This window comes from Myxocyprinus asiaticus, chromosome 8, assembly GCF_019703515.2.
Source record: "Myxocyprinus asiaticus isolate MX2 ecotype Aquarium Trade chromosome 8, UBuf_Myxa_2, whole genome shotgun sequence".
Taxonomy (NCBI): Eukaryota; Metazoa; Chordata; class Actinopteri; order Cypriniformes; family Catostomidae; genus Myxocyprinus; species Myxocyprinus asiaticus.
Genome location: NC_059351.1, coordinates 42,094,896 through 42,119,161, shown reverse-complemented (window position 1 = coordinate 42,119,161; position 24,266 = coordinate 42,094,896). Strand labels below are relative to the sequence as shown.

General features: G+C 39.3%; 1 protein-coding gene across 3 annotated transcripts in view; it reads left to right on the top strand.

Moving 5' to 3' along the window:
- Nucleotides 1-24,266, top strand: part of LOC127444566 (catenin alpha-2) — a 784,313-nt gene that overhangs the window by 629,316 nt on the left and 130,731 nt on the right. For all 3 annotated transcript variants that reach the window (XM_051704010.1, XM_051704011.1, XM_051704012.1), the window contains one exon: nucleotides 1,784-1,864. In XM_051704010.1, the coding sequence (XP_051559970.1) occupies nucleotides 1,784-1,864 (81 nt within the window). The remainder of the gene's footprint in view (nucleotides 1-1,783; nucleotides 1,865-24,266) is intronic.

The window sequence follows — 24,266 nt, the reverse complement described above, 5'->3', positions numbered from 1 at the left end:
TTGTCACTCCAAATTACAGTGTGCCAGAAGCTGTGAGGCGTGTCAAGGTGTTGTTAGGCATATCGTAACCAGGCTTTTTTGTGGCATTGGCACAGTAAAGGCTTCTTTCTGGCAACTCGACCATGCAGCTCATTTTTGTTCAAGTATCGTCGTATTGTGTATCTTGGACCATCCTTGAAACAACCACACCATCTTTTTCCAGAGCAGCCTGTATTTCTCCTGAGGTTACCTGTGGGTTTTTCTTTGTATCCCGAACAATTCTTCTGGCAGTTGTGGCTGAAATCTTTCTTGGTCTACCTGACCTTGACATAGCCTTGTCCATCTTTATAAAGTTCCATTACCTTGTTACGCAGGTCTTTTGACAGTTCTTTTCTGCTCCCCATGGCTCAGTATCTAGCCTGCTCAATGCATCCACGTGAGAGCTAACAAACTCATTGACTATTAATACACAGAAACTAATTGCAATTTAAAAAGCCACAGGTGTGGGAAATTAACCTTTAATTGCCATTTAAACCTGTGTATGTCTGTAACAAGGCCAAACATTCAAGGGTATGTAAAATTTTGATCAGGGCCATTTGGGTGATTTCTGTTATCATTATTATATAAAAAGGAGCCAAACAATCTTCATATGATTACTATCCTTAAATGCATGATCAGTCATATTTTCAAAATCAATGCCAAAATTTCACAATTTCTGCCAGGGTATGCAAACTTTTGAGCACAACTGTATCAGTTGTGATACTATACAATTTTGTTTGTGGATGTAGGGCTGCACAATTAATAGACATTAATAATTGTTATTATTGATACAATATCAAGAGAAATAATCGGAAATTAGGATATCGTCCAGTCCTACATGGATGTCTAGTTTATTTGCTACTAATCACCTTACACCAATCTGCCTTTCAAACATTGCATCAACCCCGTGCTTCATAAACATGACACTGTTTCCAGGTGGACTGATTAAAAAATTTGTGCCATAAGAATATTGTCCCACTCTTGTTGAGTGTGCCTTCAGGGCAGTTCATATTCTTGTTCAACACCTGTGGCTTGAAGATTCATCTTGGGCAAATGTGTTCATTTCCCCTCTGGAGTTACACTGTTAAAAGGTTGAAAAAGAGATTTCTAAATGTGCACAGAGACACCCAAGAACAGAATTGATTCATGCTTTGAATATAATAGAGGAACACTGCAGTAGTTCAGAACAACCTATTTGAACACAGATTTGAGTTATTTATGTACGTTTTGTGTAAGCAATCCTATAAACCCTATTAAACAGAATAGCGTTAAAAGACCATGCAACTTGTATTCAGTGTCTGTCTGAACTTCACTTTCAAATTGCTCCAGGCTACAGTAACTTCTCAGTTTCATCAACTGCAGAGTTATTGGCACCCTGCGATGTGGCTTTTGTAAGGCAATAAAGTTTTAATCCCTGGGGTTTTGGGCCTGCTTTTTGTGCTGTATTGCTCTTTTTTGTGGTGTCTGCACTCTAATGTCACTTTCTTCAGTGGTTACTTTATTCCACCCCTACTGTGTCTACACTTAGAGGCACTTAAATGCCTCAAATTTCAAGAGTTTTCTTAAAACCTTCACCTTTCCTCCAAACTCTACTAAAGGCCAACGACACCGTTTTTAACTTCGCACTCCACGTCTCCCTTAATTTGTAGTTACTTTTTCCCTGTTCTTCTGGAGTGAGATTGTAGGACATGAAATGGCCATACTACACAAGTAACACTATTTTTTTTTTCTCCACCTTTCTACCCCCATCCTTCTTTTATTGCAGACGGGCAGAAAAGAAAAAGGAGACCCACTGAATTCAGCCATTGACAAGATGACCAAGAAGACCCGTGATCTTCGAAGACAGGTGAGTCATTCTTCTGTCTATAGCCATTCTAGAAAATAAGGATGTGACTAAGGCTATCACCACTCTTCTGGTGAAAGGAAAATGACTAATTAAAGGTTTATTGTTACTTCATTTATATACTGTAGGCTGATGCATCAGGAGATGCTCTTTTGATTAGGCACACATACATTTCCATTGGCACATCATAGACCTCCAAAACCCAGAAATATCAGGGAATTTTATGCCCAGGCCCGGAAAAGTAATGGAAGTTAATACAATCTTTAGTAATGGACAATTCATGGACATTTCTATAATCAATGTATATTTGTGTTGTTAGTCTAGATATCATTAAAGGTATAGTTCATCCAAAAAATGATCCCAGATGTGTATTACTTTCTTTCTTTGGCAGAACACAAATTAAGATTTTTGGAAGATTTCAGCTCTGTTGGTCCATACAATGCAAATGAATGGTGATCAGATGATTGTAGCTCCAAAAATCACATAAAGGAAACATATAGAAATAATCCGTAAGACTCCAGTGGTTAAATCAATATATTCAGAAGTGATATAATAGGTGTGGGTGAGAAACAGATAATTGAAGACAATATTCAAGTCCTTTAAAAAAAATAAAAATAATGATCTAAATCTCCACTTTCACTTTCACTTTTACATCTGAACATCACATGTTGTGCCTGTTTAGTTTCACTTTCACTTCTGAAAGTGAAAGTTAAAGTGGAGATTTAGATTAAAAAAGGACTTAAATATTGTTCTGTTTCTCACCCACACCTATTATATCGCTTCTGAATATATGGATTTTAACACGAGTCTTATGGATTACTTTTATGTTTTTTTTTTTTTCTAAAAATCTTTGTGTAGTGCAGAAGAAAGAAAGTCATTCACATCTGGGATGGCATGACGGTGAGTAAATGATAAGAGAAGTTTCATTTTGGGTGAACTATCCCTTTAAGCAATATCACATGAGTAATGGTGATACTGAATATCAGCACTGTGACTTGGTCATGGACACAAGGTTTCAGGCAATCACAGCTATATGAAATGCAACAACATGATTGTGTGATTTTGCTTATATACAACAGTTCTGTACTGATATGGAATAACTTACATTTTAGATTAAATATAGCTGGTTATTTTATGTTTTGCTCCATAAATGAAATGATACTAAATGAAACCAAAACAGGATCAATCAGTCTGGAACCTCTCTGGAACACTGTGAATACATACGTGGAATTGATACAAACAGTGAAATGTTCCAGTTCAGTTATGCTAAATAACAGCACTCTTGGAACAACTGGTCCAATTAGAAAAAAGCTCTTTTGTTCCATTTTCTTACTCCATCACCATGACAAGTTTTAGATCAGGCAGCACCGCTTTAGACTTCAAAACAGACCCTAGAATTAAAGCCACAAAGTGTCAGACGGAGGGTCATTGCCATCCAACTGCCTTATAATTCAAAGTCTGGAAGAGTTTTGACTGTAAACTGTAAACAGTGGAGAATAACTATTATAACACATAGGCTGGAGATTTTCACTGAATGAGAGAAACTTAGGATCTCGTTTCTGCCCCATTACTAGTTGCAGGCAAGGTCCAAAATTACATACTCACCAAGTGGCAAATGTAAGCAATTGCCTTTGGCAAGCAAATAAAACAGAGTTACCATCTTAACTCCCGTCTTCTGCTGCTGTAGCCCATCCGCCTCAATGTTCGATGTGTTGTACGTTCAGAAATGCTTTTCTGCATAGAACTGTTGTGACATGTGGTTATTTAGGTTACTGTCACCTTCCTGTCAGCTTAGACCAGTCTGGCCATTCTCCTTTGACCTCACAAGCCATTTTCGCCCACAGAACTGGCGCTCGCTGGGTGTTTTTTTTTTTTTTTCTCGTACCATTCTCTTTACGCTCTAGAGACTGTTGTGTGTGAAAATCTCAGGAGATCAGCAGTCACAGAAATACTCAAACCAGCCTGTCTGGCACCAACAATCATGCCACAGTCTAAATCAGTTAGATCACATTTTTTCCCCATTCTGATGGTTAATGTGAACATTAACTGAAGCTCCTGACCCATATCTGCATGATTTTATACATTGCACATCTGCCACACGATTGGCTGATTAGATAATCACATGAATAGTAGATGTACAGGTGTTACTCTAAATATCCACTTTCACTTTCAGATGTGAAAGTGAAACTAAACAGGCACCACATGTGACTTTCAGATGTGAAAGTGAAAGTGGATATTTAGATTTGAGAAAAACCTTTTATTGTAGCAGTTGGACAATCTTGATGTTGAAAAACTGCTAAACCTCATCAAAAAATTTACATTTCTTAACATAGAATATATAGTATGAAATTGCCTGTCAGGACATTAGGCAATTCTAATGTGTTACTCTGTTCTCAATAAATAACATTTTCTAGTAAGAGAAAATAGCCTTTTTTCCCCCACATGGAATGCCTGCACTAAATTCTCTTGAATCAAGCCCTCAGTCAGTGCTAGTGAGAATGTTTGCAGTCCAACAGTACATGTGCACAAGTGAGCCTCATAAACTTCTGAATCATACATAGGAGGAAGGGAGAATGACAAAAACGAAGAGTTTGTTATCGAAAGAGGTCAGCTGTCGGAATGCATACAATCACTATGTTACCCTTTCATTTGCGAGATTTCCCCACAAGCCCCAAGACGTTGTTGTGTGTGTCTGGCTAGCCATGTCCTTCATCGCATGCCACACCAACGTGCCACAAGCCCCCATGCAAAAAATGACATGATGCTTGCAACCAATGTGCTGCTTCCCATATCTGACTGTAGAAACATGCACACATGGTGCTATCATGGTGGGGACTATATTATCATTGGTCTAAGATGGGCTGGACTAGGCAACAAACAGACAATAATTGAAATGGTGATGTACATGATTGGCTGCATATAAAATGGTTAATGAGCCTTGTTAGAACATGGTATACCTCCATCCCTAAACCTAACCTTCAAACAAACCTTTTTTGAATTTTACATTTTCATTAAGACATTTAATATGTTTATTTAAACCATTGGCTGGTCCCCACAACGTAGGCAAAACCAGACTTTCCCACAAACAGTTAGCCCCTACTGATTGAAGACCCTCTTCACCCCACATCGCAGTAAATCCACAGAGTGCAACTAACATGGAATGGTTGTTCGTTTTGAATGACCTTCTTTAATTACACACTTGGAGTTCAGGAGTGTGTTAGTTGGTGTATAAATCAGCCAGTGCAAAGGTTCGGAAGCAATTCATACACACCGGCATGCATACATACACACAAACTGTAGTTAGCACAGGAACGTTCGCCATTTACCCTTCACCTGATTGGCCGGGTATCTCATAATTGGAAAACATCTTTTAAAATCGTTCCACTCCCATCCCCTTCACCAAGACTGTAAATTTGAGGGCCACATTTTCAGACTAAGCAGTCATACATCACCACCCTCATTTCTCCTCCCCACATGCGGCCGTCTTGTTCCTCCATCTTCTGTCATGCGCTTCGCTGGACCAATATTTGGAAAGCTGTAAACTTCCCCTGACACATGTTTTGTAGTTACGTGTTGAATGAGAGCACAGGCTGTTTACAGATTTGCTGGGCCAAGCATTTTTAATCCTCTTAAGACATTTATTTCATTATCTATCATGGTCTCAGGCGGGGCAAGATCTTTCCCACATGGAAACGTGGAGATTTTATGGTACAGTAAAGTGGTTTAAAGGAAATGAAAAGTGTTTGATAGTCCTGATTTGCTCGCTCTCTCCATGCCACTCTCATCACCAAGGTAGGCTCGCGCAGCCAGACATTTTACTAAAAGTCTTAAAGGAATAGTTCACCCAAAAAATGTAATTGTTGATTGTGTTACAAGATAATTTAATGATAATTAAATCAAGTCCTGTTTGCTGAATTTAATACAATGGTAATAGACAGTGTCTTGTTTTTACGCTTAGTAAAGCACCCAAAATTGTCATAAAAGTAGTCCATGTGTCATAGTCCATTGGTTCTTGTGCACTTTGTGAGCAAACATCATGACCTCATGCAGTATAGGTTTATGTAATCTGAAATTTATGATTAAAATGACAAATGAAATAAATAAAGAAAACATTAAAAAATAAATGGATTGATGGATGGATGGTTGGATGGAAAGAACCCACTAACCTGGCAAACTTTGTCCTAAACCACCTAATGTTTCATCCTCAAAAATGCTTATTGCATCAGCCCGGTACTTTTTACACACTTTGTTTCCCGTCAGACTGCTTAAAAAAAAAAAAAAAACGTAATACTTAAAAGTTACATTTTCATGAAAATGTATCTCATCTCCATTGTTTGTACATTTGCAACACACAAATGAACAGATAAGGATCGTAGTTTCAAAATTATCAACCCTACCTCATAATATAGCTTATATGTATGTCAAAAGTTTTGAAACACTTACTCATTCTTTATTATAATTATAATTATTATTATTATTATTATTTTTTTCACATTTTAGAATAATAGTAAATCATCAAAACTATGGAATAACATAAATGGAACTATGGGAATTACGTTGTGACTAAACAAAATCCAAAATAAATTAAAACTGTGTTATATTTTAGCATCTTTAAAGTAGTCACCCTTTGCCTAGAATTTGCAGACATGTACTCTTGACATTTTCTCAACCAACTTCTTGAGGTATCACCCTGGGATGCTTTTTAAACAGTATTGAAGGAGTTCCCATCTATGTTGGGCACTTATTGACTGCTTTTCTTTATTATTTGGTCCAAGTCATCAATTTCAAAACATTTTATTTATTTATTTTTTATTTTTTTATTTTTTTAATTAAATGTTAGTTTTATAATGAAATAAATTAATATGGTGGCACAATTATATTTTTGTCTACACAACTAATTTCAAACATTTAAGCATACGCCTTCAGATCAAAAGATTTTTAAGATCATGAGAAACATTTCAGTCAAGTGTTTCAAAACTTTTGACCGGTAGTGTATTAGTTAAAATGTAAATATTATCGCAAAATACAAATATTATCATCAATAAGAATGAATACTGGTTGCAAGAACATAAGATTCCAGTGCATTAATACACAACATTTCAGTACCACACGAGCCCCGCAACACATACACACAGGCCGAACAGTCTCGTGCGTCAGAGAAACATTCTCACTATTTGCGAGACTTTTCAACAATCAGATCTCAATAGTGCATATCTTTAAAGTTTCTCCTTTTGACAACGGCTTTTTCGTTTTTGCAAGCACAAGCGAAACAACATTAAATGTCTTTGGTGATTCTCATGCTGTCACGGATTTCATTTATTTTGATGCTTATGTACTGTATTTTACCCTTTACATCTGTGAGGAGTGTAGCTCTGGCAACAGTATGTATCTCTCATACTGTACGTCTCTTTGATCAGTTGATCAGTGGTGTAATGGCATATCAAATTGAAATCTTTAATGACAGATTTCATATTAGCAAACAAAAAATATGGGTGTGACGAGGAGGAGGGCGGGGCCGGATCGTGAGTGTGTACGGCTGGCCCCCAATTGGACTGATCAGCCGAGGAGAGGGATAAGGCCGGGTCGGATGCTGCAGTTCAGGAGAGAGAGCCACACGCAGCTGCCGTGTGTGTGTTTGTGTTTTGTGTCTTTTTGTTTCATTAAATATTACTTTGACTGTTCAGCCAGTTCCCGCCTCCTCCTTGCCCATCTGAACCATGTTACAATGGATTTCCCCTGTGCACATGTACTAACTGACACCTCTGTGCCTTCGGCCCGAGACAGCTAGAATGCTCCAGCACTACCCACGACCCTACATAAGATAAGCAGCTGTAGAAAATGGATGGATGGAAGTGTAAGATGTAGCATGCTAGAATGTGACAGTGATCAGCAGGTCTGCCAAGAACAAGCAACCTCTTCAGGTTGATAGTTGTAATAACATCTTAGCTTGAATGCAATCTTTTGCTTAACTAAAATTAATCCTAAATCTTGTCCGACGTGCCGTATTCAGTGATACTGCGGGTTGTCAGTTGCCCATCCCTGCATTAGACGGTCATCAAACAAACTGTAAACAATGTGTTAGCTCAGACTATGGCATTTCCCTGGCATTTTCAACCATCACTTCCTGTTTCCTCTATAGCCCTGCTGCTACTGGACTCCATATGTTCCAGCAATCTGATAAACCACCTATTACCTTGTCACGTCACTAGAATCTTCAGCACTGCAAAACAAATTATGTTTGAATCACTTTAATGGGTTTTGAGACTTCCAGAAAAAAAAAAAAAAGAAAAAAGAAAAAAAAAAACTTGCAGAGGGATCAAAGAGGATTCTGAGTGAATTGCGGACCAAGCTGTTGATGTATCCGATGTGAAATCCATGCACATATGTTGGATATGCTCATTAAATATTTTAAATTCAGGCAGCGATCAACAGGGTATAAGCCACCCTGCTGTGTTACCCGGCCCTGCTGAACAGTAGACACATGCGTCACAATGTCATAACGGCTCTGTTGCCCAATTCAATCAAAATAACTCGCAAATTGTTATTGGGTTTGTATAAGTTGATTGGGGAAAGATGATGCATATGAGCACTGAGGCGTTGAGGCACTAGCGCAAGGTATTCCGTTAACTGAACATGAGAAACTTGCCCATGCAGCATGCAAAACAACCTTTGTATGCCGCGCTAGGGAAAACGTGACGTATGCGTAATATGCATGTATGGATCTGACTGCTAATGGCACAGTGTGTCTCTGTGTGTACGATTAAATGCATTTGCCTCTTGCGGCACAGGCATGCTGAAAATATGAGATGCGAGACTCTGTGATCCGCTCAGGGGTTTTCAGGGTCCTCCGTCAAATGAATGGAGGCATCGGCATCTCATCAATTCAGTCTCATCAGGGGAACATCCGAGTGTCTTTGGCAGCCGGTTTGAATTATTACTGTCTACCTGGCAAGAGAATATACCACCCCGACTGCTGCAAATCAAGCAGTAACGCTGAGCCCTATTCACAATCAGTGCAGACATTGCAAAGAAAAAACAAGACTGCATTTGATTTTTGGATTGCCCTGACTGCTTAGTTCTGTCTGTGTTGTATTACATTAGCACTGCTTGAGATAGTTCAACCAAAAGTGAAAATTCTGTCATTTTTTACCTTTATTTACCTTTTTCATTTCATTCCAAACCATTTTTTTTTTTATTTTTTTTCTGTGGAACACACAAGGAGAAGGTTGAAATGTTTAAGAATATTCACTCTTCTCTCTTCCATTCATTGAAAAAGATTGGTGACCAGAGACTGTCAAGCTCCAAAAAGCACCATAAAAACAGTTTAAAAGTAGTCCTTACAATGTATGTGACATTTAAGTTGTCTTCACTGAAAATCTTGTTTGACCGCCATGCTTACTGTTCACTTTTATTTTATGGAAAAGAGTGGCCTGGACAATCTGCTATTACTCACCTGAGGGTGAGGAAACAATGACATAATTTTCATTTATGTTTCAGCATTTCGTCGCTGTCTGATGAAAAGCACGTATCTCCAAAAAAAAAAAAAAAAAAAAAAATTAAAGAACATGGAAAAACTATTTTTCTCATAAACGATCTTATGAATCAAAATAGCATAATTAGTCACCTTTTGCACCGTAAATAGAATGCTATAATTACATACAGTATCTGTTAGTGAACTGTTTGATATTTTAATTGGACTTACAGGGATTTGTGTTAACGTGAACATACACGGTTTTCTTTTCATGGGTTCCAATGGTGCATGTTCAGTTACAGACTCGAGTCTAACTGTTTGTGTTCCCAGAACTCAGCTTGTAGGTTATCGATAGCTAGGGAATTTATTTATGCATAAAATCTGAGCTTAATGTTTTAGATTGAAATCAGTTTTATGACTAGGGTCTCTACTCCGTTTGTTGAGCAGACAGTTTGGTTTCGAGATGCATTTTTTGGGTCCAACCTGAGGCGAAGCTAGAGGACCCATTTGCAATTGCTTGGAGCTCCCGTCAAAAGGGAGCCTTGAACAACGCTAAGCCTGTGAATGTTTTTCATTTGTCCTGGGCTTATTCGCAGTTTCGCGAAGATGGTAATCTGGCAACCATAAATGGCTGGTATAGTCAAATTTTTAATGCCACCTGACATTGTGCGTGCATGAATGGCTTTGGTTGTCAGGGAAATCACAGAGCCAGCGCAATGTAGGCAATCACTTCACTGCACTTCAGCTGGACAGCTGAGGTAAATTAGTTGACGCTCTTCAAAACATAAGGGCAGGACATACACGGTTATGATGGACACTTCTCAAGGCCCATGGAGATATTTGTTAAACAGATCGCCTGATTAAACGTCTTTTCATTGGTCATGTCAATGCACAGTTCAAACAGTAGGAAGAGATCGTTCTGTGTATTCTGTCTATGGGAAAAAAATCAAAATTGCCAAAACGTGTTTTTCACTGGACAGCAACGATTTATTTATGGATCTCTTTTAGATGTTTGTTTTAGACATATGTGGAGTTTGTGGCAGACTGCATTTGTTCTAATTTGAATGTTTATAGAGAGAATACGAGAGTGTACCGTCCACTATATTGCTTTGCATAAATGCATCTTTATGCTACACAGGTATGCGTAGAATAACAGTGCAACTTCAGCCCTGCAGTGAGCACTCTGCCTAATCCATTAGCATCTCTATCAGATCCATCAATACTGCCGCAGAACAGATTAGACCAGTACATACAGTATATGCCTGTAGAGTAGATTACAGAGAATAACTCTTTGCCTTTAGCCTTTTGATCACTTATTATACTGCATCACACAGAGGACAACTGATGGTTAGTTTTTCTTTTTTATTCTTTTTTGTTAAGGGTGGTGTAGTGGTAAAAGATCTGGTGTAATGACAGAGACTCATTCTGCTCATTAAGATCCATGTGCAGTATTTATTACGCAGCAAGCAGGTCGGGGTCATAAACAGGCAGATAGTCCAGTACACAGTAATCAGTCCAACCAGGCAAACAAATCCAAAATGTGATACACAGAGAACAGGCAGCAAAGTAATATACAAGATATCCAGATAATGTAGGAAAGTAATGCTCAGTAATGTTCGGTGACGAGACAAGACTTCGCAAAGGTAGAGTGTGAGTCCAGGACTATTTATAGTGATCTTTTTTTATAGTGAGTTTTGTGCGTATTCAGCCCAGAGCTTGATGGCAGTACGTACGTAGAAAGCAGCTGATTTCCTGATTGAGACGTTCAACTTGACCATTGGACTGAGGGTGATAACCAGACGTAAGACTCACATTGATGTTCAGTCTCTCGCAGAATGCCTTCCAGACGTGGGAGATGAATTGAGGGCCCCGGTCAGATACGATGTCCTCAGGCAAGCCAAAGAGACGAAACACGATTAAACAAGGCTTCAGCAGTTTCCAGGGCAGACGGGAGCTTACTGAGAGGAATGAGACAACAGGCTTTAGAAAAATGGCAGATGAGAACCAAGATGGAAGTATTACTTTGCGATGGCGGGAGATCAGTTAGAAAGTCGACTGCAAGATGTAACCATGGTCGGTGAGGAATGGGTAGTGGTTGAAGTAGACCTGCAGGTAGTTGCTTTGAGGACTTCATCTGAGCACATATGGCACAGTTGCAGACGAAAGTAGATACCTCTGCGGTTAACTTGGGCCACCAGAAACGATTCTGAAACAATTGAGTTGTGTGATTCTCTCCCGGGTGTCCTGAGCTTAGAGAAGTGTGAACCCACTGAATGACACAGGACCAAAGGGCAGATGGCACATAGATGCGATTATCAGGACACTGAGTGGGAGATGGTTATGTTGAGCCTCTGCTATCTCTTCCATGATGTTCCAGCGAATGGGAGCTACGGTGAAAGATGGGTATAGAATGGAAATAGTTGTCTCAGAGTGAACGGGATAGGAGTGTATATATGGGACAGAGCATCTGCCTTGACATTCTTGGAGCCTGGGCGATAAGAAACAGAGAATTGAAATCTGAAGAAGAACAATGCCCACCTGGCTTGATGTGGATTGCTTAGTTTGGTGCCCTGGATGTATTCGAGATTTTTATGATCGGTTAGAACCATAAACGGATGTTTTGCTCCCTCCAGCCAGTGTCTCCATTCCTCAAAAGCCACCTTCATGGCCAGTAACTCTCCATTTCCAACATCGTAGTTGCGTTCAGTGGCTGACAGTTTCCTGGAAAAGAATGCACAAGGGAACAGATTAGCAGGTGAACCATGATGCTGAGAGAGAATGGCTCCCACTCCAGTGTCTGACGCATCAACCTCGACCACAAAGGGAAGTGAAGGATCGGGATGCTTGAGTATGGGAGCACTGGTGAAGCATGCTTTGAGGTCCGCAAATGCCTTATCAGCCGCAGGAGTCCATTTCAGAGAACATGGTTTTCCCCAGAGTAAAGAGGTGAGAGGCTCGACTACCAGACTGAAGTTGCGGATGAATCGTCTGTAGAAGTTTGCAAATCCTAGGCTACATTGTAACTCCTTCACAGACATTGGAGTAGGCCATTCCACCATCGCTTGGGTCTTTGCAGAATCCATACAAGCCCTCCTCACTCAGTATGTATCCTAAGAAAGAAATAGTGGGGACCTGGAACACAAATTCTTCTGCTTTCATGAACAACTGATTCTCTGCCAGAAGTTGTAGTACCACACATACATGTTCTCTGTGTGCTTCTAGAAAAGGAGAATAAATGAGAATATCGTCAATGTAGACCACAGCAAATTTATTGATGATGTCTTTGAATATCTCATTCATGAACGCTTGGAATACAGAAGGTGAGTTCGAAAGTCTGAAGTGCATGACCCGATATTCATAGTGCCCCATGTTGGTTACGAACGCTGCCTTCCACTCATCTCCCTCGTGAATGCGAATCAAGTTGTAGACACTGCGCAAGTCTAGCTTTGTGAATACATTGGCCTCTCTCATCTGATCAAGAGCTGCGGGTACCACTGGCAATGGATAAGTGAATTTTACTGTGATGTCATTGAGCTTATGGTAATCAATGCATGGGCGTAGACTGCCATCCTTCTTTTCAACAAAGAAAAAGCCCGCAGCAGCAGGAGAGGTAGAAGATCGGATAAAGCCTAGGCGCAGAGCCTCCTCCACATACACTACTACCAGTCAAAAGTTTTGAAACACTTACTCAATCTTTATTATAATTTTTTTCTTCACATTTTAGAATAATAGTGAAGTCATCAAAACTATGGAACAACATAAATGGAGCTATGGGAATTATGTTGTGAATAAACAAAATCCAAAATGAATCAAAACTGTGTTATATTTTAGCATCTTTAAAGTAGTCACATTTGCCTAGAATTTGCAGACATGTACTCTTGACATTTTCTCAACCAACTTCTTGAGGTATCACCCTGGGATGATTTTTAAACAGTATTGAAGGTATTCCCATCTATGTTGGGCACTTATTGGCTGCTTTTCTTTATTATTTGGTCCAAGTCATCAATTTCAAAAACTTTTTTTATTTTTAATTACATTTTAGTTTTATAATGAAATAAATTATTATGGTGGCACAATTATATTTTTGTCTACAAAACTAATTTCAAACATTTACGCATACACCTTCAGATCAAAAGATTTTTAAGATCATGAGAAACATTTCAGTCAAGTGTTTCAAAACTTTTGACCAGTAGTGTACTCCTCCATGGTCTTGGTTTCTGGAAGAATCAAAGGATATACACAACTTTTGGGAGGATGTGTACCTGGGAGAAGATCAATGGTGCTATCTTGAGGGTGATGTGGAGGTAATTCAGTGGCTTTCGTTTTGCTGAACACATAACTCAGGTCTCGATACTCAACAGGATCATTGTCATGGAGGTCTTCACGCTCTCTGTGCAGGTTTGTTGAGAGACAGCATACAGGGCGAGGAGTTTTCAGACATGCGGCATAACAAGAAGGACTCCATTGAATTATATCTCCATCTCTCAAAAGATATTATGGAGTTATGAGCAACAAGACAGGGAAATCCAAGGATGAGAGTGTCTTTTGAAGAGTTGGTGACAAATAGCTGTAGAGTTTCATTGTGTAGAGCTCCTACTTGTAACGACACGGTTTTAGTTATCTTCTGAATGGCGCCGAACGCTAATGGGCATCCGTCTAGCGCTGTGATACACAAAGGGGGAACACAAGGTACGGTATCAATAAACAGAGTGTGAACTAGGGATGCATCAATGAAATTCCCCACTGAACCAGAGTCAATTAGAGCAGTAACTGTAGCAGACTGTCCATTATAGCTTGTCACCAGAAAAGAGAGATAAGAGTGAGCGATGGGAATCACCGGAGGACATTTGGAGGTAGAGCCTCCTGAACGACGAGGGCAGACGGCAAGCAGATGACCAGATTTGCCACAGTAAATGCATAGACCCAGGCGGCGTTGGCGTTGGTGTTCCATATGCGTGAGGTGAATTCGGCCAATGAGCATGGGTTCAGGAGCGGAAGCAGGGAGCGTCTCAGATGAAGGAGTGAATTGAGCAGACGCCAGTGGTGAGCGAGAGCGTATCAAATTGTCATTACGAATGGACAATTGGATGAATTGTTCTAGAGTTAGCTGGTCATCGCGGCTCGCCAGCTCAGTTTGGAGAGCCGGTGATAATCCTCGTCGGTAATGGGCTTTGAGTGGAGCGTCAGTCCAACCACTTTGAGCGGCCAGCGTGCAAAATTGTAAAGCATATTCAGCAGCAGTAGAAGTTCCCTGTGATATTGCGAGAAGGCGATCTTCTACCGGATGTCCAAACACTTCCTGAAGATGAGAGTTAAAGATCTCGAGAGAATCGCGGATAGTAGGATTGTTATTCCACACAGCAGTAGCCCATTCCAGTGCACTTCCACACAACAAATTAATGACAAAATCTACCCTAGCTTGTTCGGAGGGAAAAGCGTGAGCCAGCTGCGCAAAGTAGAGAGAACACTGGAGCATAAATCCGTTGCAGCAACCCGGGGTGCCATCAAACTTCTCAGGTAACAAAATGCGAGGATAAATGTGGGCAGAAGTGAGCGCTTCGTGAGGGTTGGAAGCAGAAACTGGAGGACTGGGTGTCAAAGGCGCTTGTGCTGCGGTTTGTTGGTGGAGATGGCAAAGCACTTCGTCCATAGTGGTAGATAGCCGGGTGAGCTGTTGGTGATGCTCACCTAACATGGCCGCTTGTGTAGCCAGCGTGGTCTGAACCACTGCCTCTGCTGTATCTATCGCTGGCGAAGTCTTCTGTGATGAGAGAGACTCATTCGGCTCATTAAGATCCATGTGCAGTATTTATTATGCAGCAAGCAGGTCGGGGTCATAAACAGGCAGATAGTCCAGTATACAGTAATCAGTCCAACCAGGCAAACAAATCCAAAATTTGATACACAGAGAATAAACAGAAAACAGGCAGCAAGGTAATACACAGGATATCCAGATAATGCAGGTAAGTAATGCTCAGTAATGTTCGTTGACAAGACAAGACTTCGCAAAGGTAGAGTGTGAGTCCTGGACTATTTATAGTGATCCTAATGAGTTGATGGCTAGCAGGTGTGTGGAGAGTTCAGAATTCAGGTGAGGGTTCCCTCTGCTGGCAAAGAGGGGGAATGGCGGAAGCAAATGTGACATCTGAACATGTAACCAGAGGGTTGTAGGTTTGAACCCTGCAATGGGCCATGAGCCATCAACATGGTGCCCTGGGTTTGTTGCACTTTGTTTGTAGCCTTGGTCAAGGGCATAGTGAATTGAACCAGCAAACATTCTGTCCCTGGTCCCTAAGCCACACTATTCCCTTTGATTTATTGCATGGTTCTGAATGATTTCCATATTTCATGTTTTGCATGCAGGGCTACAACGGTCTTGGAAAACCTGGAAATATCAGGAAATGTAAAAATTATCTAGGCCAGTTCAAGTCATGAAAATGTGTAAAATCGTATTTATGGAAAAGCCTATACTGCACATTTGTATAGTTTTCCTTAGCCTAAAACATCGCTATAGATAGATTTTGCTCTTGGGCAGGGTAAAACATGCTTGCAAGCCATAGGGAATTGTGATTTGCAAACAAATTGTTCTTGTAAGCCAGTGGATTTGTCAAAACAGTACACAAATCGGTCCAGAAAATTAATTTGTAAATTGGTCAGAATCAAAATGATTTTTGAGAATCAAAATCCCAAATGACTGAAAAGATCATGGAAAAAGAATAAAAAGAATTGTATTGGTCAAAAAAGGTACATGGTATTTGAAGGTACTTCAAATAATACCACAGCATTCTTCATACATGTCCAAAACAAGCTATAGGAATACATAATTGCAAATGTTTTAAGTGCTAAATCAGGGTTCCCACTCTTTTCAAGGAAAAAAGTTTCAGGACACCTTATGTGCCAAACAAGTATAACATTTAAGCAAAAATACATGTGTCCATTTAAACTGAGGTTTTATTTTGGAGTTTCTGTGTGTTTTTGACAGAAGTTTCTCACCTCTAGATAAGCGGTTTGCTACATGGCCCAGCACAAATTTTAATCCTTGTAAAGTTGTGATTTAAATAAATAAATAGATAGTATGTATGTGCTGCACATTTCAGAGTGCTGTCACAAGAGTGCGTGTGATGATCATGATAAGGTGTTTTCGGTGTATGAGCGGCCGGCTTCATACTTTAATTTTGAAGCTTTCATCACTTGCAGATTATATAATTATTCAATTAAATCACATACTTTTGTAGTTTAATTGTCACTCTAGGATTTATCACAATTTCAATTTGATTAATTGTGCGTTCAAACATTCATTTGCATTTAAATATGTCATATTCCATGACATTCTGCGTTTTATAGCTAATTACGTTTTTAAGACTAGATTCTGTGATTCCATCCGAGTTTCTCACAAACTACATGTGGTAAATGCGGTACAAGCAGACTCTTTTCATTGAAATACTGAAAATTAATAAACATTCAGAAGATGCATCCATTATTAGCTGTACTGTATGTGCAGTCAGGTGTTATTTTCCCCATGCTCTCTTTCTCTCTGTAGTTCTCAGTGGCAGAGTATTAGGGGAGCTCTTTCTTTCTTTCTTTCTCTTCCATTCGTCCTTTCTTCTATCATTCATTTTCCTTTCATTAATTTTTCTTCCATCTTTATTTTTTTCTTTCATTCATCTTCCATATTCATCCTTCTATCTTTCTCTTTTTCTTCCTTCCTTTCTTCCTTTCTCCCTCCCTTCCTTCCTTCCTTAATATGTCCTGATGTCATAATTTTTATTTTAGAACGAACTCACCCTTTAAATTTTCTCTCCCGATACTTTGCAATGTGTGTGTGGCTCTAAACAGGTTAAGACACAAGGTAAAGACTTCCAGCCATTTAGCAGCTTGATGAATAATATCAGAGGTGTGAGGGCATTGTGGGCTGAACTAATACTCTTAAATATCTGTTTTTACATAATTAGCAGTCCCCACACACACATCCCTTAACACCACTTTGAGCTGTGTGTCATCTGTCATCCCATTTCTAATAAATGTGTCTGTCAACTCCTCCCTCCCAGCTCTCTGTTGACGGATAGCTTACTCCAGGATGCTCATCTAGTGCCCAACACTTCTTTGAACATGTGTTTAAGCAATTTCTTACTCTCTCTCTCTTACTCTTCCTCTGTCTCTTACACATGGAGTCCATTTTGTGTAAGTGCAAAGACACAATTCTTTTGAGAAACAATGGACCTGCTTTTATAAAATTGTTCGTATTTAAAAGAGGACACAATTATTCATTGTACATCTATAGAAGTGCAACCCTTTTATAAATCTTTCTTTACATTTTATTTACTCTGTGTGGATCAAGTTTTTGCTATTAGCATATTGCTGTTTTTTTTTTTTTTTTTTTTCGTGACCTTGGCATCTGACTGCTTAAAAGACTGTCTTGTTAACACAGCCACTTCGATGACTTTTAAAACTGTTTAGCTGACAGCTTCACTAAATTGGCATCTAAGAAAGACACAAAGAAAGAGGCTCATAAATCTTCGCTGCTCTAAAACTAAAACCTTTTTTATGGGTAGAACCCTGCTCTAAAGCTTCTAAATCAATTGTACATATTCCACATTTATGAAATTCCTGAATAGAAAGTGTTTCAACTTTAAACAATTGTTCAGAGTGATGTTGGCAGTTTTGCCTTAGCAGCTGCTCTCTCTCTCTCGCTCTGCTCTGTCAGGCTATTATGTGGCAGCAATATCTTGAAACTTAAAGAGTCATCTCTTTAGCAAGTCTGTCAGCTTGTGCACAGCATGTAATATGCATTCTTCGACATTTGAAATGTCATTCTATACAATTCCCAGGCATAATATGTCTAATCTACAGAAACATAAATTGACTTAACAGTGTCTTTTTTCTGCACTAAAGCATGCCACTTTTTTGTTACGCATTTAGATAGTTCTGTACTGCTGTAGTGTGTACAGTTCAAGTGGTTAACAGAGACTTCCGTCTAAAACCACACCACCACTGAAATTTAATTGTGTTGCATGTTGAACATCTGACTTGAAAATGTACATGTAACCCAAAAATATGTTCTATATGGTATTTTTTTTTTTTTTTTGTCAAGTCAAAAATATGATTTAATATGACTGTATCAGCCTGACTCAATTTGGTTAAAGCAACACAAGTCATTTTAAATGGTTAGATCAGGTAAAATAGATATTGTAGGTAACAACAGCATGTTACCTTTTTTTATAGTGTAATAATCCATTAAAAAGTCGATTGATAGTTTTAATGGAATGAAAGTCATTATTTAAACATCTAAACCAGAAAAAAAAAAAAAAAAAAAAAAGCTAGTATGTTTACGAGAGATAGAATTTCAGAATTTCTCTCATTTGTTAAGTTAGTAACGTGAAAAACAAGTTCCTTGGTTTATTACTAGATCCGCAAGTGCACATGTTCATGTAATCCTTGAGAATGGTACAAGTAAACAGATTTGGCTTTGCAGAGTATAAGGTACATACAGTATAAACAGTATATTCGGAATCTGCCGCTCTTCACATGAACATAAATTTTGTTCTGAATACATGTGATGGGCATCTGAACAGCTATTCTTTATCAGATGCAAAGTTTAAGGTACATATAAACAGTATATTTGGATTCTGCTGCTCTTCAGTTGTGCTGAAAGTGTTGTTCTTTATGTATATGAAGCACATATAAAAAGCTATTTATTATGTAAATTGATATTATCACCAGATTTCAGAGTTTACATATACATAATAAGTTTAGAACTGACAAAATTCTGTGCATGTAGGATTTAGTGTATTCAAAATTATTCAATGTCATGCAGTAAGTGACCCAGAGAATGGCCACTCCCTGGTTTTCCTTATGAAAAAGCTCTGCATTGCAGCTCAGTTGAGCCTAAAGTGAGTGGGCAATGCAATAATGCAGTCAGTAGGACTCAAGCTGGAAGTGCACTGCTCTTACTCGCTGATAAAGTCCTCAGTGGGCCCTCGCTGATCAGCGAACGGGGGCACCACAGTCTGTCATAGTGGAGTATGATAACAGCAGCCGCTGATAAACTTATGCGCACACCTGCTCACACCAGCTCTTCCGCTGCTCTCATCAACAGTCTCGAAACACCTTCCCACAGCCTGTCCTCTTCGCTGCTTCCTTATTTCTATCTAAAGAAATTGCCAATTGTCACACTGCCGCAGTGCACAAAAAAAGAAAAAGAAAAAGAAAAAAAAGGATTTTTGCAGGTTGTTCAGTTTACTTCATAAAATGAACTAAAGCAACACAGTTATAGAACATGTTGTCTTAACTTGATTTCATACGTTCTAATTAAATTGGTAAAAAAATTACTTAATCAATTTGAGTTAGCACTACATGTCGTTACACTTGCTCACCTGGCATATACTAATTGTTAATAAAATAAATTTAGTTGAACCAACATAAGACAATTAATTAGATCTTATCTAGTTGGTCTGACAAAATTAATTTAAGTTTGTACAACTAGATCTAGAACAAGTCAGTTCAAACCAATTCTTTTTTGTTGGAACATTTTAATTTAATTGCGTAGAAAAGTTTTCCCACAATTTAATTAAGGTCCGTGAACTTTTTTTTGAGTGTGTCTTCCTTCTAGGGTTGCTCCTATACCAAACTTTTGGCTTCGGTGCGATACCAGCCCTGGTACCTCAGTATCGATACTTAGGCAAAAAAATAAATAAAAATAAAAATTTAAAAAAAATCAGATTTTTAATGAAATTACACAGAAATGTACTTGTCTAAATGAACTGCATAAAGTCTTATAGATACAAATTATGCCTTTTCTGTTTTATTTTTTCTGGATTCAATGTTAAATGTTATGATCAAATTGTGTTTAATCAAATACATACTGTACAGCTTTAATAATATGAAAATATAATATTTTTCAACTAATATATATGTAGGTGCTACTGGTTGTTTAAATCATTTTTACTATCAGAAACAATCAATAATTAATTGTTATTAATTATTGAATAATTAAATAATTAAATAATAGAATTTAACTCATTAAATTCTATTCTCGGGGCACCAATTATTATGTAGGTGCTACTGTTTTTTTAAATCAGTTTTACTATCAGAAATAATCAATAATTAATTGTTATTAATTATTGAATAATTAAATAATTAAATAATAGAATTTAACTCATTAAATTCTATTCTCGGGGCACCACTCTTTGAAAAGAGAAAAATGATAGCAAGTTACTGATTGAGTCTCACAAAAACAAAATCTACCCTGAAGGTTGAGTATCAAAATAATCAAAAAGGGGAAAAACTAGTTAAATTATTGCTCTACAAATCTAATAGTAATCTAGTTACAGTTAGTTTCTAACACCAATAAAATAACAGTACTCTGAGGTAACAGTACTTCTGAGAACTCCAGTTCTTGACGTGGCAGAGGCTGGCTTCAACACAATATTCTAACAAAAACAAACAGGAGTACTTATTATAATATAACAAGATTTATTATAATCAAGCAGATGTGAACACAGCCAATACTATCTGAATATAATCCAAAAAATAAAAATAAATATCAAGGAAATCGTAAACTATCAGTGGAGCTATATGCTAGTGTGTGTGTGTGTGTGTGTGTGTGTGTGTGTGTGTGTGTGTGTGTGTGTGTGTGTGTCCAGATGCGGTAACAAAGGAATCAAAATGGAGGATCAGGTTCAAAATGGAGGGTTTAGATCCAAAATGGAGCTGAAACCATGTGAGGGTGTAAATGAGCGGACACTCAAAGGAACTGACGAAACAGGTGGGAAAATTTGGTTCACCAGCCTGAGTCGAACATAAACCGCGGCGCCGTTCACTCAGTGAATATCAGTGAGAGAGAGAGAGAGAGAGAGAGAATGAGAGCAAGAGAGAGAGGAAAAGTGCATGCAATTTAATTGAGGGTAACTGCTCGTAACAGCGGGACTGAATTACTAGTTCAGGTCACTCAACAAAACAACATAACCCCCCAAAAAAATTAAATACAAATTTCCCAATTCAAAACAGCAAACAGCGAGCAGAGTTTAACATACAAATATACTCAAAACATCAGCATTTAGAATCAAAAATACGATTTAGTTTCGCAAGAAAAATCACGGTTTCTAAACTAAATCTACCCAGATATCAAGCCTTACTTGGGAAATCCTGTGTGATTTCAGTAGGGTTGTCCGTTGGAATTCCTGTTGCATTGAGCAGTCAGGAGAAAACGGTCTGGATGGTCCCTTGTCTTACACTCGTCAGCGAAAAGACGCGTCTCTGCTTTATTCTTCGGATCCAGCGATGGTGAATGCAGAAGGTAGTCAACGTTGAATGAAAAAGAGGGAGAAGGGAAACTGGTCGCCTTTCCATTTTTCAAAATAAATTCACTGTTGCTTTACAGTGAAACTGAACCGGTTGTTATAAGTATACTATAAGACTTGAACAAAGCTAAGTTAATCTTACTCTACCGTGGCCAAATGGTGAGGTTAGAAAAACGTGGTCTCTTTGTTCTCAGTCCAAAACGGAGGGAAAACTCCTTCAGTATGTGCACAGTACAGATGTCCCTTAACAGCCAGCCAGAGCTTAGCACAGAGAGGCCGAATTGCATCTGTCCGCTGGTTTTATCTGTCCGCCGGTCGTAGGCCACTTTCGACCAATGGCATTTGAGACTGAGTCCGTGGGCAGGACTTCGTATCCAGCTGTGAATTTGTGAAGGATCCTGGGAAACTGAGTTCAATGTCTCTCCTTTGATTATAGAACAAAAGGTCATGTGGTCTCTGCTGCCATTTTGAGTGGGCCAAGGCCCTACACCTCCCCCCTTTGGTCTTAAGGTTGGGGTTCCTGCCACAGTCCTTGAGGACAACCCGGAAGTTGTACAGTCCATGTGTCCTGGGTTTGCATGAGCTTAGTTCCTGGAAACATTAACAGTTCTTAAAGGCTTTTTATACCTGGGAAGTCATAGTAGGTAACATCTGGGCAGATGAATTCTAACTAGGCTAGCTAACATAATTTCTATCAAAGCACTTCACATCGGTAAAACACATCAAACATTGCAACAACCCTTTGTTATCCCTGAGTTTTCAATGATTATGAAAAGGAAAATGGGAAAGATTGTTACAGTTAGTATAACTGTTCCTGGGCAGAGTTAGGAGCAGTTAGTGGTATAGGGGAAGACAGGAGTATGCGATACCAGCTGTGATGATCCAACCACTAAGGAGGAGCCCAAGGGCAGTCAAACTGATGGGGTGTTCTTGATGAGCCAATAATTTTCCTATATGATTGAAAAATGTAGTCGTGAGCCCATTCGATTTGAGACTGAACTTTACTAATTTGGTCCCTTCAGCTTGAAGCTGTTGTTGAAGGGTGTCATCAATAGTGAGGTTGTGGCCTCTGAATGCGTCCATCATCTCAGTCTTTGAATTGTGTCTCTCTGGACTGAGATGGTGGAGGACAATGTCGGCTATATGTAGAGTGGCCCCTTGTGGGACCTTCAAGAACACCGTTTGGTTTGGGATTGTTAATTTAGTGTTTGTGCCATGACGGTCGTATGACATTAGGATCTCGGTGGCAGGGGTACTGACAAGCCATCGACTACCAGCTCTTTCTACCCTAGATTCTGTCCCTTCGTCTTTAACAGACATACTAGCCTGGCATTTTTGCTCTGGGGTGTCAGCCCTCAGACTGCACAGGTGGTCGGTTATATCTCTGATAAAGGGGTTGCTGAGGCAAACCCAGTGTATGTCCTTGGTGTTCGTACACATGTTCAGATTGGGAATAAGGTAAAGAGAGGGGTCATCATTGTGGTAGGCGAGCACTGGTGGTGTTTTGATATGTACATGTACATTATTCTTCCAAAACCCAACGTTCAATATGAATTTTAGGATTTACATGGATGGAGATTGCACTGCCAAGGCTGTATGCCAGATGTATCTGAGAAGTTTGCACAACGGTGGTAGTGGCCGATCTAAGGATTTGTTCAACCATGTTTAGGGGAACTAGGTAGGATTGGATCTTTCCACCACTCAGGGTGTTAACTGATGTGCTAATTTCTCTCACAAGGTCACGCATTAGATCTCTAACCATTCGCACATATGTTATGTCTGATCTCACAACTTCTGACAAGGCATCCAGAGCATGCAAAGTGTTATTTAGAGTGCATGTTTACAGTGAGTATGGTACCCTGTAGGGTTTTACCCAGATCCTGTAATTGTTCTTGTTGTAACAGGAGTTTCTCTTGGATTTCTGGCATTTCCTCATTCAGTTCATCCATTTGTTATTGGAGTGTACCGAGACTGACGGAGTTGGCAGCCGAAAGGCCGATAGAGAACAGAGAACCAGTGGCCAATGCTGCTACTAGCAGGCCACCGAGGAACCGCTTTGGTCATTTATTCCCACTGAGTTCTTCCTCTGTGACTAGGAATTTCTGCAGTTGTTCTAGGATGTGGACAATTGTCAATTTGGCATGTTCAGCTGTGTCCTGGGTTTGGGTTCCGCTTACCCTGCCCTCCGTCATCTGTGGAGGTAACTGGTTGTGTTTGCGATACACATCCCAAGGGTCTAAACGAACGTATATTCTTTGGGTGTAGAGGTGGCAATGGGTGATTAAGAGCCCAGGGATCTCCTGTAGGATAATACCCGTTGGCAGGCCGGTTTCTACCACCTTATTGGCTTGTGTGAGCTGTAGGTTGAGGAAGATGCCAAGGATCCAAAGGAATTTCATCCTGAAACATACAAGAGTCTCGTTACCTTGTGTTTGCAGGAGTAGTCTTAAGGGTTAGTGCATGCTAATGTATGAGTAAGGCATGCTACACCCAAGTACAAGAGACACTATTGTTGTGGGTCCGCTTCCCTTTGGAGTGGAGACTGTTCAAAGGGTTTGATCTGATTTGTATGGACCCATTTGTACATTGGTGTTTGGTTTGGCTTTGAGATACGGATTCGGTAAGCTACCGGGGA